The following is a 16,236-nucleotide window of genomic DNA, read 5'->3' as shown; positions in this document are numbered from 1 at the left end:
AAAAAAAAAATTACAATACATTATTTTCATTGTGAATGTTTGCAGATGAACAAGTGTCTCTGAAGGAAAAATAATTATGAGGAGATGAACACCACCTAAACTAAAATAATGCAATGCACACAGACAAATTAGAATACAAAATTTTAAATATAGAACTTAACTGATTTTAAATTATTTCAAAAGACTAAAACAGAATAACATGTCATTGAAAATCTGCATTTTGTTTAAAAACTAGAAATGCAATCTTCTACAACAAGTGCAAACCCCTCTTCTTGGGTTTATTAAAATGATTTTAATGGCAGTGTAAAACAACCTTCTTCAAAGAGGGGCAGCCATATAGTTTGTGCAAATATCTTCACAATAGGAAATAAAAAGAGCGGAAGGTGGGTGGGTATCTAAGGGGAGGGAAATATATGTCACTACAACAACAACAACAAAACCTCTAAGGTTCCAGGGTTAATTATAAGAAATATAAAATAAAGTTTAAGAAAAAAAATTCAGTTCTCCCTGACTGTAACATATAAGTGATCTCATATGCATTGAGATTAGATTTAACATGTATGAATATTTTATGCAAAAACAAGAATATCAAAACTAAAAATTGGCTGTCCTGTGGCTCCACTGGCAGTCTGATCATAATCTGCTGTTGAGATGCTGGATAGTATGGCACTTTACTGGCAGTAGAGATAGCTGACAGCTGCCCAAGAACTCAACGTATGACTATAAATAATATCTTCTAAAATGTCACATCAGTTTCAAAATAGTTGTCAGCAACATATGATGCTGACTAGAGGAAATGATGGCATATATAAATGTCCTGGCAGTGAGAAAAAGTTAGGAATAGTGAATATGACAGTATTTTGCAACTAATGATTGGCTTCTGAGAGAGAGAGAGAGAGAGAGAGGGAGGGAGGGAGGGACAGAGAGCGTGAGAATTCATGTTACAGTTGCAGGGAAGAAGACTGAATAATTAGATCTGCTATGATGCTCTCACACTCATGATTCTGAGCTGCTACATGCTGGACTGGTTGCTAGAGAAGTTGAAACATCAGTTAATGATACTGTTTTGAAAAAGTTTCTCAAGGGTATAAATAAATGTTTGATCACAGGGACACTCCATGCTTTTCCTAAGAGCTGTTGTCTCCTCCCTAAAGGAATATTGCCAACATCGGTATAATGGCGAGGAAAGCCAAATACTCTGAAAAATAAAGATGAATAAATGCTCTGAAAAATAAAGATGAATAAACAAGAAAATTTAATGATAGAGTGATCAAGTTAATAAATATATAGTTCATAAATACTTTCATTTTATACAGAATGTGAACAAAAATAATTTGTTGGAATGATAATAGAACAGATGAATGGTGCTCAGCACACAACCTATGTGTGACTCAAATGCATGTCAACTTTTACAAGTTTATAGTGTTATACATATGAAAATTTCAATAAAATTCATAAATAATGTATTTTTGTGCAAGTATAAAAAATGCTTTAGTATATTGATTTCTTAATTGCAGTATAGTACAGCCATTTTCTATTTTTTAATGAATACAATTAAAATTATGCAATCATATTTATACATGCACACGGGGGGGGAAATTGATGTAGTCTGAAACTCCAAAGACGTGCACATGCACTGCCTAAAAGCTCCTCTCAGTTTGACATCTATGTATGGTATGGTATGGTATGGTATGGTATGGTACAGATAGACTGTATAAAATGGAATGCCTGAGTTATTATTATTATTATTATTAGCTACATGGTGCAAGGAAGCCTGAGACTTATGCTGCACCAGCCAAAAAAACTCCTCAGTTATCCTAAAAGAGAGAGAGAGAGAGAGAGAGAGAGGCAAAGGTAGAAGGGAATCGCCAAGAAAGAGAAGAATAATGATATCCAGCTCGGAACCCTGGGTGTGCCAAGCCCAAACTCACCAGATGTGAGCTCCTGGGTTAACGAAATGCAACTTCATATAATGAAGCTTAATGCAACATACTCCTCTGGATGCTGTAGTGGATTTGTTTTTACAAAATAAAAACAATAAAGATCTATATTAAAGGGCCAAATTCTCAAAATTTACCAAAATTGCTATCTTCAACTAGGATTTCAACATTTTTCTTTAATATATTTATTTCATTTAACAATATTAACAGTTGTATAGATTTTTGTTGCTTTAAAGCACTTAACTGGTTTATTATCTCTGTTGCTTTACAGCACTTAACTGGTTTATTATCTCTGTTGCTTTACAGCACTTAACTGGTTTATTATCTCTGTTGCTATTCAGCAGACTTATTAGATGTTATTAGTGATTTTTCTGAAGTCCATGTGATACTGTACTGTACTGAACTATTTACAAAAAAAAAAAAAAAAGCAGCAGCAACAATCCATTTTTAATATTTTCTTAGAATAATTTAAGTGATAAGAAGGGTTAAATCAAAAGTCTTTCTTGACAAGAAAGAATAAATTAAGCCTTATTTTGAAGTATAAATAAGATTCTCAATAAGGAGGAGCAGACAATGATACAAGGCTGTTTTTGTTTTTTACATTACATTTGAATTTTTTAATCATTTATTGTTCTCAAGAAATTCATATTAATTAGAAATTAGTGCAACAAGATATAGTCAAAATGCAACATGTGAAAGTTTAACTGGAGGTAAATGCCACTGAAGATGACCAACCTACTTCTTTTTTAGTGTTCATATTTTATGTAGTACTATTATTGTATCACTTTATTCATAAGACTAAAATAATCAATTATAAGTAATAAATATGGATAAATGTAAATCGTAAATATAATGGCACAATATTATGCTGAGATGCTATTTTCTACAAAATTTTGTACAAAATAACACTTTGTTAAACCTTCTAGTGGGTGTGTCAAATAAAATTATAGCTCCAGACATGCTGGTACATTAAAAAAAGCAAAATGAAGAAATTAAAAACTTTATTCTTACTTCTGTCACTATACTGGATAATAAGATCAACGTTGCAAAAAACAAGCTTGTTATAAAAAAAAAACAAAACAAAAAAAAAAACTCCTGTCTTGACTGCCTCAGTCTGTCAAATTTCATTGGTTGTGAAATGGACAAAATCTAAGGATAACAGAAACTAAGAAAATCCAAGATAGAGGTGGTAGGGCAGTATTCTTTTCATTTCAACACAGACATAAAATTTTTTATAGCTATACTTTATCAATTAATCTTGGAATAGGTATGTGTATACACATGTTTTGTGTGTAGCCCTGAGGAGTACATATACAAATATAAGTTTTTTCAAGCTCACTTCATATGTTTCAAAGTACCTTCAAAGCAATAAAAAATTTTCTTAAACTTTAAGGTCAACTTGCTGAGTCTTAAATCTTAAACTTGAATTAAAGATAAGTGCCAGGGTTAAAAATACATGAATTGATAACAATATATTTGCAATTTATTACATATACAGTGAAACTTCCCTTTAACGGACAGCCATGGGGAACGAAAATGCGTCCATTAGAGAGAAGTGTCTGCTAACAAGAAGTCTGAGGGAGAAAAAAAAAAAGAAAGAAAGAAAAATTGTTAAACATTTAATGTAAAATTAAATTAAAATATATACATATTTTGAACAATATTTTTGTAAATAATATACAATTACATACACAAGAGATAAAGAAAAATCGTTAAACGTTTAATGTAAAATTAAATTAAATTATATACAGATTTTGCACAATATTTTTGTAAATAATATACATACAATTGTGCTATGCATATTATGACTTTATCTTAAGAAAAATACATACAGTAATCACTTATTTTCTTCTGCACCTTCTTCTGGCTGATAATTTTGTTTTCAACATTTGTTTGGAGTGAAGAAACCATCGAAAGTCCTTCAGTATCTTCTTCAGCGGCGAAAAACATTTTTAAACGATCGATTTGTATGAGCGCTTCTTCTGTTTTCATCGGTGGTTCGTCGTTAATATGTTCTTCGACAGAATGACCTCCTTCCATTTCTTCATTCTCACGAGGAACTTCTTGAAAAATATCGATGATAATGTCATTGATATCTATAGCACCATCTTCTGTAGTGAGGTTCAAGTCTATATCTTTGTAGCCAGGGTCACTTGTAGCTGAAGTATCGTACATTATCAATAGATGTTGAAGTTCTTGTTCTTCTTGGTGCTCCACATTGCTGTTCACAACTTCGATTTTTGCGTTTGAGAAGCCAGACTTTACAAAACAGTTCACGACAGTTTGTTTTCTAATTGCGTTTACTGAAGAGGAAATCCACTGAATCGCATCTAGGATGCTGATTTTCTTTGCAAGGTCACTCGCACATTTTACATCGTTCATGTTTGCAATGAGATGTCTTAAAACACGTTTTCTGTAGTGAAGTTTAAAATTTTTTATTATCCCTTGATCCAAGGGCTGACACTCTGCAGATGTGTTTGGTGGCAGAAAAACGATTTGAATGTTGAACAATTCAATGTGCGGGTGAGATGCAGCATTATCCATGAAAAGAATAATTTTTCTGTTTTGACGAATCATGTTTTGGTTAAAGTGACTTATCCATTCGCTCATGATATCTCGTGTTATCCACGCTTTTTTATTAGACTTCCAGTCAACATTCAAAAGATTCAACTTTATGCCCTTGAAACAATGAGGATTTTGTGGTTTTCCTATAAAAAGAGGTTGTTCAAAGTCTCCCAGCATATTTGTACACAATAGTACAGTCAAGCATTCCTTAGAAATTTTTCCGCCCTGGCACTTTTCATTTTTTAGACTCATTGTTTTTTCAGGAAGAGCTTTAAAAATCAACCCTGTTTCGTCACAGTTGTAAATATCCTTAGCTTCAAAATCACGACATAAATCTTCCAATTTGACAGTCCACTCTGTTACAACCCCAGTATCAACAGATCCACCTTCACCACTTACGGTTTTCCAAGAAATTTTATGCCGGGTTATGAACTTGTCTAGCCATCCCACAGAAGCTTTGAACTCATTTACTCCCATAGATTTCGCAACCTCCAAAGCCTTTTCCCTAATAATAGGCCCATTAATGGGAATTTTTTTAGCATGTTCGCGACAAAACCACTCATACGTAACATTGTCAATTTGAAGTCCAACAGTTTTCGAGAATGATTTTTGAACCTGATCATTTCTGTGTTGCCAAAATTGTTTGAGCAGTTCATTTTTTTTCTTTAGGATGTTGCTTACCTGCGTCTTCCCGATTTTGAATTTTGCAGCGAGATTGCGAACACTATTTTTTTGCCGATCACACGCATTAATGAGTTCGACTTTATCTTTTAAAGTTAAATGTTTACGAGAAGACATTCTGCACTTCACACGACACTGAACAAAACTGAAACTGAAAAGACGAAAGGCCGACAAAATCCCCCCCCTATACACACCGAATTCATCAGAAGTTTTACACGTGCCTTAAAATTCTTGAAAAAGGGTTTAGAACCGCGACGTAAACCTTGATAAAATTCAGAGAATCGGAAATAGAAAATAAGCACACGATTGAGGTAATACGTGGAAGAAAAGTTCCTAGAAAAAGGGCCGTGAGCTCTCCCGCAGTCCGTTGTGGGGAGATCAAATTAAGTGCTAATCTAAATGAAACAGTGCAGATTGCCTGTCCGCGTCCGTTACAGAGAATGTCCACTAGACAGAAGCTGCAAACACGTTAAAACCAATAGAGGTGAGTTGGGGAATTTGAAAATGTCCGTTGTAGAGAGATGTCCGTTAATGAGAGGTGTCCGTTAGGAGAAGTTTCACTGTATACATTTTTATATAAATATACATTATTGCTCAATTTTTAAAATTAAAGAATTTGTTTGTCTTCTTGATCAGACAAAAACATTTCATGGAATTTGCAACAGAACATGAAAAACAGTACAGTGCAGTTCAGTATCATTTTGTTACTGAATCTTAAATCTAATTATTTTTCTGCTTTTTTTTATCCGCTTAATTTATTAGTTTGCATTTAATAATTGTATACAAAATCTTATCTTGTTTAGCAAAAATGACATTTCAGTGTGTATATTTTTGTCAATCTCGGGCAAAATCCTATTTTTCTTAAAGGCTTAATGATTTCCTTATACAGTAAATGCCAGTTATAGTGATCATTGGTATTAAAATCAGCCACTTTATAGAATCAAATTTATTGACTATTATGTTAGTGCAATCTATTATAAATGGGTAGTAAACTAGATTTTATTGCATTTGTGATAAAACTGCTAGCTGGAATTCTGCAGATTTTTACGTTATTATGGTGAAATTTTACCCCAGGGGCTCACATCTAGTGAGTATGGGCTTGGCAAACCCAGGGTCCTGAGCTGGATATCATCATTCTTCTCTTTCTTGCTTTCTTGGTGATTCCCTTCTACTCTCTCTCTCTCTCTCTCTCTCTCTCTCTCTCTCTCTCTCTCTCTCTCTCTCTCTCTCTCTCTCTCTCTCAGGGTAACGGGATTTTTTTTTTTTTTTTGGCTGGTGCAGCAAAAGCCTCAGGCTTTCTTGCACCTTATGGCTAATAATAATAATAATAATGTGTTTCCCCTTCATTGAAATCTTCAATCATAAAAACATACAATAATGTAAATAAATTTTCAGAATCTGCTCTAAATTTCGTAAACTTTTTACTCCGTGTCTCACTTGCGCATGTCATGTTAGTTCCAATTTGTGAATGCCATGTGATTTGTTATAGATTGATGCTTATCTTTTTTACTGTGTTTTAAATTTTAGTACCTAAAATAAATGTTTACCTAATGTTTGCTAACTAAAAAAAACAGAGAGTGAATCTGAGTGTAAAAGATAAATTATGAATTATAGAAAAAAATGACAAATTAAGGTAAGCAGCAGTAAAATTAGGAGTGCCTCCATTATCTTTATCAAAATTATTAAAATAATTTTGATAAAGATGCTCACTTTCAGCTCACTATTGTGATTAGTGAAACCAGAAAAAGGGAGAATGAAGGGAAATGGCAAAACAGTAGATGAAGCTCTATTCGTTTTGTTCAAATAGGCCAGCTCATTTAATGCACCAATCAATCATAGCATTCTTCTTCAAAAAGCTAATGATTTTGCTAAAAAATTACACGAACAGTTTAAGGCAACGGAGAGATGGCTGACAAGATGGAAGGGGAGGCACGATGTTGTTTACAAAAAACTTCACAGAGAAAAACAGGATTCCGAGAGTTCTGCATCTGACAACTGGTTAAAAATCTCTTGGAAAACTGTGCTAAGCACTTATTAGCATTAGCATAGAGGTACATGATGCAAGAAAGCAAACTTATATGGCATCAGCAAAAAAAAAAAAAAAAAACCACAAACCCTTCCCGCTTTACTGATCCATTCATTCCAAATGTTTGTCTAGTTCTGCTTTGAATTTATTTAAGCTATCAACTTCCACAACAACAGATGGAAGTTTGTTCCAGCAATCAACTACCCACAGGTTAAAGGCAAACTTCCACACATCTATTCTACAACTGTCTTTCCTCAGTTTGAATCTATGCCCCTCCCCAGGAGTAATCTGAGCAAGAGGAAGAAACCCATCAGCATTGAGCCTGCTCAATTCATTCAAGGCCTTATACACCTCAATCAGGTTGCCTCGCAGGTGCCTAGTCTCCAGAAGCTTCAATTTGCAGAACTTAAGCCTTTCTTCATAAGAGCACCCCTTTGTTCCCTTCACCAGTCTTGTTGACCTTCTCTATACTTGTTCTAGCAACTCTACAAAAAATAAGGCTTCCAGACCTGTACGCAATACTCAAGGTGTGGCCTGACCATTGCCTTATACAAGGGGATAATCACCTCCTTATCCCTGTTCTCAAAATTCCTGTATATCATTGACAAGACCCCATGACCTACTCTAGCAGCCTGTCTGCACTGTTCAGAAAACTTTACATCTGAGGTCTCTTTCATTCCCCACTACTCTGAGTGTAACATCACCCAGTTGGTACATTTCTCTGGGGTTACTGCTACCCATATTCAGTACTTTGCATTTGTCACTTCTGCCGACCGGGCTAGCCGGGTGGGTAAAGTGCCTGCCTGGCAACCCAACGGTCGCGGGTTCAATTCCCGCCTCGGGCTTGGATCAAAGTACTGCAAAAACCTTGGGAGGTGCATTATGGCCACAGAAGCCTATGCACCAACAACTACCAAAGAAAAAAAAAAAAGTTGTCACTTCTCAGCCCATCTGCCCAACTTTTCCAAATCCTGTTGCAGCAGCATACTGTTATTAACAACCCTGCCAACCTTTGTATCATCTGCAAACTTTGACATTAAGCTTGATATACATGTATAAGTTAAGTGCGATAGCATCGTTAACTTATACATAGTCTCGCACTTAACTTATACATAGTCTAGACTTTTTCATAGCTTCAGGCTTTAGCCCTAACCGCTTGATATACATTCATCAATATCATTGATAAATATACAAAACAACAATGGGCCCAACATTGAACCCTGAAGGACACCACTAATAACATTAGTCCACATGGAGCAGTATCCATTGATTACCACTCTCTGTGTTCTCCCACTCAACCATCCTTTTATCCATTGTAGCAATTTGCCCTTAATGCCATACTGCTCCAATTTGTACAGTAGTCTTCCATGTGCAACAGTATCAAAAGCTTTCCCGAAATCCAATGTATATGATATCAAAATTATTTTCTGCATCCAGTTCCTTTGTGACCACATCATAGTATCCAATCAAATTGGTCAGACAAGGCCTCTGCTCCATAGTGTGGATATCTTGGTGGAATCATTCCCCCTGCTTGTTAATGACAGATCCCAAATTGTTCGGAACGAAGTCCAAGTGCAAATGTAGGAAGTGTATCTTCAGCGATATTCAGAATCCTAACTTTTGATAGTTATGCAACAATCAAACCCATGCTGTGTCTAAATTATTACTGCTGTCTTGTCTAGATGATCCTGCAATGCTTCTTTAACCAGTGACTCCATTATTTTCCCTGGAACAGAAGTCAAACTAACAGGTCTGCAATTACTTGTATCACCCTTTGATCCTCCTTTGTGAATTGGAGATACATTTACATATCTCCAGTCCATGGCAACTACCCCTAAGTCCAAGGATGTTCTCATAATTATGGCTAAGGGTTTCTTACTTCCTTTGCCACCTACTTTAATATCACTGGATAGATCCCATCCACCCCAGGAGCCATTCTTATGTTTAACATCAACAGTTTCTCCTCCACATTTCTCTCAGTTATTACAAAATCATTTAACTTCCTGTGTGTATATGATATCAAAATTATTTGATAAACATCTGGCCCTCTCCTCCTTGAATAACTCCTCGTGTGTGAATGTAGATGCAAAATGCTCATTCAGTTTGTCAGCTGTCTGAGCAGGATCATCAACAGTCGAACCTTCGATATCAAGTGGTCCAATTTGATTCATCCTCTTCCTTTTAGAGTTTATATAAGAAGTCTTTGCTGCTTTTCTTTGCATCCTTTTCCAAAGATTTTTCAGAATCTTCCTTCGCTTGCCTAACCTCCTTTGTGACTTTATTACAGACTAGCTTGTATCTACCATAGGCTTCTGTGTCGCCTGACAATTTATATGACAATTTATATTTTCACAAGTCTCATTAGTTCATCTGACATCCATTTGATAAACCTAGAGCAGTATTTCTTAGTTGGAACAAAAAGCCTAGTAGATTCCAAAATTACTTCCTTAAATGCTTCCCGATTAGAATTTGCTATTGGTAACATCATCAGTTGGTCCCACTGTACAGAACCTAAAAAAAATCTCTTAGACCACTGTAGTCGCTTTTACAAAAGCAAAACTCTTCTCTTTACTCCCTGATGGCAGTTCCTGAAGACATTTTTAATACAGATGTAACTGAGTTGTACGACAGGGCTACTGCATGATTTTTAAAAATTTCTCTATGTCTGCAGGAAAGAACTTTGAAGACAGGATTATAGTTCTTTTAACATGCACTGTGACGGGAACAATCAAGAGGAAGCCATTAGTTAGGGGCAAGGGTAAATTGCTTAATAAAAGAAATAAATTTTCTGTTTATACTCCGGGACGACCAAACGATCAGAGGAGTTTACAAGATACACAGAATACAAGAAACAGAACCGTATTCAGAAGTCACGGGCTTGAACCCCGGTCACTCAAGGCACGTGTACTTATGCTCCCGCGCGCCTGACCACTAGGCTACAGCGGCCTCTAGGCTTAGATGTTTTAAAGGAGTAAAACAGCTGCCTGTTGAATATGCCAACAATGCCAATGCTTGGATAACAGATTCTTTATTTGAAGATTATCTTCGTAAATGGGATTTGCATTTGTTTAAGAAAAACAAAAAAAAATGCATTGGTTTGTAAAACTGCCCAGCTCATCCAAAGTTGACCTTCAAAAACATTGAATTAGTTATTCTACCTTTGAATACCACATCACTGATTCAACCTCTCGAACAGGGAATAATAAAAACCTTTTTAAGACCTTTTATAGATTGGATATGAGGCGAAGAATCATCCAGTCTATAGATGATGGTTTGGGAACATCATCCGATATCACAAAGCAGATAACTAGATGCACTTCATATGACAATGAGTGTCCGGAATGAAGTATTCGAAACCTGCAAATAAGTCACGATACTAATCATGTTGAAAAGCTTTAAGACACGGGTGAACAGGAGTTTAATGATTGGGTGAAAAAATAAGGTGATCTGCAAGTTACTACAGCTTTAACAGATGAAGAAATTGCCCAGTCTGTTACTGATAATTTCGCCGAGGAGGAGGAAAATGAAGATGAACCCAAAAGAATCCAGTTACAAAACGGCAAACTCGTGAAATCCTGAGGAGAGCATTGGAAGAAACTGATGGAAGTGATTGTGGATATAGAATATAGATACTTATAAAATATTGAAAAATCTATAAATAGACTTTGTAGCAATAATTTAAAGCAATCTAAAATAAGTGACTATTTTAAATTATAATCATATGACAAAGTGTTAAGTTTAATTAATATGTATATTAATTAAGTTATGTATGTAAGTATAAACTTATTTTTATTTTGCTAACCTGTGGATAATATTCTTTTGATTTTCACACATCATTTAATTAGTAATAAATGTTTGGTAATAAAGTGTAAATTTGTGCTTTATATCTTTATTTTTATAGGCTGTGGATAATATTTTCCGATTTTCGCTTATTAGAATCAGCGTTTATTACAATCAAAATTCAATTTGCAAATATGATCACTATATCTGGTGCTTACTGTATTCCTAAGTGTATTCCTTCTGGAACGTAAAATGTATATTGTGGGAAGTTGGCTATATTCAATTCATAAATACTTAATTTCCTGGGGGATATGAAAACAAAAACAAGTTTAGCATCAATCATACAATACTATTAATACTTTACTTTTTTTACAACTTTTATGTGTGAAACATAACTGAATAATTTATAATTCTGTATTGCAATAAAAATATCCCACAACAAATTAGCCATTGAGAATACTACACTTATTTATAAGACCATTTTTTACCATTCTCTCACCAACGATTTTAGAAAATAAAAGTATGGAAAAAAACATATATGTTTTGTATAATTTTATCCATGTGGATTCTAATACAGAAATATTTCCAGAAGAACATCTATCATAAAATCATGAATAAATGAAAATCAGAGAATCTTGGTCGGTTAGGGATTCCTTTGTGCATCAACTACTTTGGTCATAGTGTGCCAATTCATATGGTGTTATATGTCTTAGCAAAGCTTATTATCATAGTACTCAAATCTAGATCCGTATTGGTTAGGGTTAAATTTACATAAATGAAATTAATTGTTAATTAAATTGTATTTAAACAGAAATCATGACCCAGACTAGAGCTGCGAAGCAAAGATCACAGACTAGCAGGAGTGCTGTGGCTCGGGGAAGAAATGAAGGGGGCGATTCTCCAACGCATCACAGTCTCAAAAAATGTGAAATGTTTGCCAACCTCTCTAAAACAGGACATGATCAAGCCAAGGAGGATGCCTTTGTGTGTGTGTGTGTGTGCTAGGTGTCTGGAGTGTCAAGAAATTAGGTGCCAGCTCAGCGTTCTGATGGACGTCTATGAGAGAGCTTGAGGTGTAGGGTAAATGCCCTCGAAGAAATTAATATTAGGGGCCCCACCAGATTCTCAGCTGCCCAGCTCAATGACAGAGCTCACTCCTATGTATCAGGCAACACAGAGGCAATTTCCAAGACAGAATGCGCTGGTCCCAAAGGAACTAGTTATTGTTGGTGACTATTGTCAGGGAGACAGGGAATATACTATGTAAGAAGGATAGGTGGAACAGGACTAGGGTGTGTCTGCCAGGGACAAAAGTTGATGACATTGTACAGCAGATATCATCTTTTCAGGGCACAAAAGGTGATATTGTTGTACACATTGGAACTAATGACATTAAGAGTAAGAGATCTACAGATTTGCTCAACAAGTACAGGTCAATGTTGAAAAAAAGTCACGAGTTAGGGTTGAATGTGAAAGTGTCTGCAATTCTGCCCAGACACGATAGGAGGGAGTATATGCTAAGAGCCTTGTCAATCAATTCGGCCCTGGAGAGATTGTAAAAGTCTCTGTGGCCTGTGCTTGTTGACAGGAGAGATACACTTAAATAGAAAGGGTGCAAGAATATTTGCTAATGCTATCAAGGCAGTGTTAGGTGGGTCAGAAAACTGCTAGCGTGGGGGATACAGAGACTAAAAGGTTAACAGTGACCGCAGGCAGAGGCAAAAGTGACTCTTGCACTGCTTCTATTAGAATGGGCAGCAGACTGGAAAGTAAGGTAATGGAGATTTCCAGGCCTGCTGGGAGTCATAGTGGAACAAGTAAATACAAGGGCTGTGTTAGGATGGCTAGGAGCAAGAACAGGTGCATGTATACTTGCATGTACACCAATGCTAGGAGTATAGTTAATATATTTGATGAGCTTGAAGTGCTAGTCAAGACATCAAAGGCAGTTTGCTGGGATATCAGAGACGTGGTGTCACACAGATATGGGCAGTTTTTTTTGGTTTTCAGGAGCATTAGCAACTAAGGCCATATTGCTCCAGGAATATGCGGTGGTCATCTCTTGCCCTTTCTGCATCCTCTGTATTTGGTAGTGACGGGCTCGAACCCTGGTCTAATTAAGAACCGAGTGCTACGCACTGCTGCTCCTTCCCACTTGGATGGAGGCGCCTAGATACGGGCAGTGCAGAGTTGGAATTTGGGGAGCACAACGTGTATAGGAAGAATAGACAGGATAGGAAGGAAGAAGGGGTTATATGCTGTTAGTTAAGAAACACATGAAATCTTGATGTTGGTGGACAATGCAGTGTTGAGTCTGTTTGGTGTGAAATAAGCATTGGGAAAGGAAAAATAAGAGTAGGTGAGTGTTATAGGCCTAATGAATCTGATGAGTATAATGAGCAATTGTGCAGAGAAATAGAGTGGACCACTAAATCAGAATGTCTTATAATGGGAGATTTTAACTTTCCAGATATTGACTGGAACTTGTGGGTTAGTGACTCGCACACTAGCAAGACTTTTGGGGATTTATTGGATGCTACAGCAACATGTTCGAGAGGCAACCAGAGGGAGTAATACTCTTGATCTGATTATCATTAGTGATTCTTTATGCATTAAGAATCTACAGATAAAGGAACCAGTGGGAGACAGTGATCACAATGTATTGATATGGGAATTATTTAAAGATGTAACTACCATCAAGGCTAAAGGGAAGGGCTTTTGCTTTCGTAAAGGTAACTACAGAGGTCTCAGACAGTTTTTAAATTCTGTACAGTGGGATCAACTGATGATGTTACCAACAGTGAATTCTAAATGGGAAGCTTTCAGGGACTTAATTTTGGAGGCTACTATGCTTTTTATTCCAACAAAGAAATACTGTTCAAGGTTTAGGCCTAAATGGATGTCAGTTGAACTAATGAGACTCTTGGCAGAGAAGAAGAATGTATGGGATGCATATACAGTATCTGGTGACACAGAAGCCTATGGCAGGTATAAACTAGTCTGTAATCAAGTCACAAAGGAGGTTAGGCAGGCGAAGGCAGATTATGAGAAATCTTTGGCAAAGGATGCAAATCAAAACAGCAAGGAGTTCTTTACTTATGTAAACTCTAGAAGGAAAGGGATGAATCAGATTGGGCCACTTAACATAGATGGGTTGACTATTGATGATCATGCTCAGTAGCTGATAAACTGAATGAGTATTTTGCATCTACAATCACACATGAGGAGTTATTCAATGAGAGGAGTGCCAGAAGTTTATCAAATGCTAACAGGGAGCTAAGTGATTTTGTAATAACTGAGAGCAAAGGGGAGGAGAAATTGTTGAAGTTAAACATAAGGAAGGCACCTGGGGTGGATGGGATCTATCCAGTTATATTAAAGGTGGCAGCAAAGGAAGTAAGCAAACCCTTAGCCATAATTATGAGAGCTTCCTTGGACTCAGGGGAAGTCCCCACGGACTGGAGGCGTGCAAATGTATCACCAATTCACATAGGAGGTTCAAAAGGTGACACACCTGTTAGTTTAACTTGTGTTCCGGGGAAAATAATGGAATCACTGGTTAAAAAAGCATTGCAGGATCATCTAGACAAGACCGCAGTAATAATTAAGACACACCATAGGTGTGTCAAAGGGAGGTCTTGTCTGAACAATTTGATTACTTACTATGATGTGGTCACAAAGAAACTAAATGCCAAAAATAATTTTGATATCATATACTTGGATTTCAGGAAAGCTTTTGATACTGTTGCACACGGAAGACTGCTGTTCAAATTGGAGAGGTATGGCATCAAGGGGGGAAAGTTGCAATAATGGATAAAGGGATGGTTGAGTGGGAGACAACAGAGAGTGGTAATCAATGGACACTGCTCTTCAGGGACAAATGTTATTAGTGGAGTTTCCCAGGGTTCAGTGTTGGGCCCATTGTTGTCTTGTACATTTATCAATGATATTGATGAAAGTATATCAGGTTTAATGTCAAAGTTCGCAGATGATATGAAGGTTGGCAGGGTTGTTAACGACAGTAATGATAGTATGCTACTCCAACTGGATCTAGATAAGTTGGGAAAATGGGCCGAGAAGTGGCAACTGGAGTTTAACATTGACAAATGCAAAGTACTGTATATGGGTAGCAATAACCAAAGAGAAACGTTCCAGCTGGGTGGTGCTACACTCAGGGAAGTGGAAAGTGAAAAAGATCTGGGGATAGGTCACTGAGCAGTGCAGATAGGCTGCCAGGGTAGGTCATGGAGTCTTGTCAATGATATATAGGAATTTTGCTAGCAGGGACAGGGAGGTGATAATCTCGTTATACAAGGCAGTGGGCAGGCCACACCTAGAGTACTGTGTACAGGTCTGGAGGCCTCATTTTAGGAAAGATGTAGAGTTTCTAGAACAAGTACAAAGAAGGGAAACAAGATTGGTGAGGGGAACAAAGGGATGCTCTTACCAAGAAAGGCTTAAGTTCGGCAAATTGCAGTGCCTGGAGAATGGGCTGATTGATTGGTTTGGTTTTTTATGGCGCATTGGCAGTGGAGAATGGGCACCTGCGAGGTGATCTCATTGAGGTGTATAAGGCCTTGAATGGGTTGAGCAAGCTGAATGCTGATGGGATTCTTCGTCTTGCTCCGACTAAGAACCTGAGGAGGCACAGTTTCAAACTGAAGAAAGATAGCTGTAGAATAGATGTGCAGAAATTTGCCTTTAGCCAGCGGATAGTTGATTGGTGGAACAGGCTTCCATCTTTTGTTGTGGAAGCTAATAGCCTAAATAAATTTAAGGCTGAACTGGACAGGCATTTGGAACAAATGGAGGGATGAAATGGGAGGGATTTTTTTTTGGCTGATGCTGCATAAGCTTGCTTTCTTGCGTCGTATGCATCTACTAATGCTAATCGTAATACTAAAGAGAGTAAAAGTTTTGAAATATATTAATAGATTAATCATTTTAAAAACATGTCTCTAGGAAGAGGAAGTGCACCACTTTTTCCCGGTTGTCATTTATAAAATTATATGAAGAAGATTCGGGTGTTGAAAAACCAAGAGCTGGATGAGAAGCTTTCGATGTCGTCATCATCAGTTGGTGAATGACACGAGTTGTAAGTGTTGATTTATAGTATTGTGGGACCTAGGATGCATTATATTAAACACGTAGAAATTCGATTCGTATGAGCTGCCTTATTGGATTGCATTGCTTAACGTAATGCATACTGGATACTACGATACTACGATTTGTGGAGTCCCACAG

The 16,236-nt window shown here is 36.7% G+C and overlaps 1 protein-coding gene across 6 annotated transcripts in view; it reads right to left on the bottom strand.

The window, feature by feature from the left end:
* Positions 1–302: 302 nt before the first annotated feature.
* LOC150080831 (DNA (cytosine-5)-methyltransferase 3A-like) overlaps positions 303–16,236 on the bottom strand; it is a 945,959-nt gene continuing 930,025 nt past the window's right edge. For 5 of the 6 annotated variants that reach the window (XM_090382019.1, XM_090382022.1, XM_090382023.1 and 2 more), the window contains one exon: positions 303–1,198. In XM_090382019.1, coding sequence (XP_090238145.1) covers positions 997–1,198 — 202 coding nt within the window. In that variant the 3' untranslated portion in view covers positions 303–996. The remainder of the gene's footprint in view (positions 1,199–16,236) is intronic. The other variant, XR_016547435.1, reaches the window with a different exon arrangement.

This window comes from Mastigoproctus giganteus, chromosome 9 (genome assembly GCF_048544385.1).
Source record: "Mastigoproctus giganteus isolate SK-2022 chromosome 9, ASM4854438v1, whole genome shotgun sequence".
NCBI lineage: Eukaryota > Metazoa > Arthropoda > Arachnida > Uropygi > Thelyphonidae > Mastigoproctus > Mastigoproctus giganteus.
Note: the sequence above shows the minus strand (reverse complement) of the source record. Positions and strands in the feature narration are given on the sequence as shown.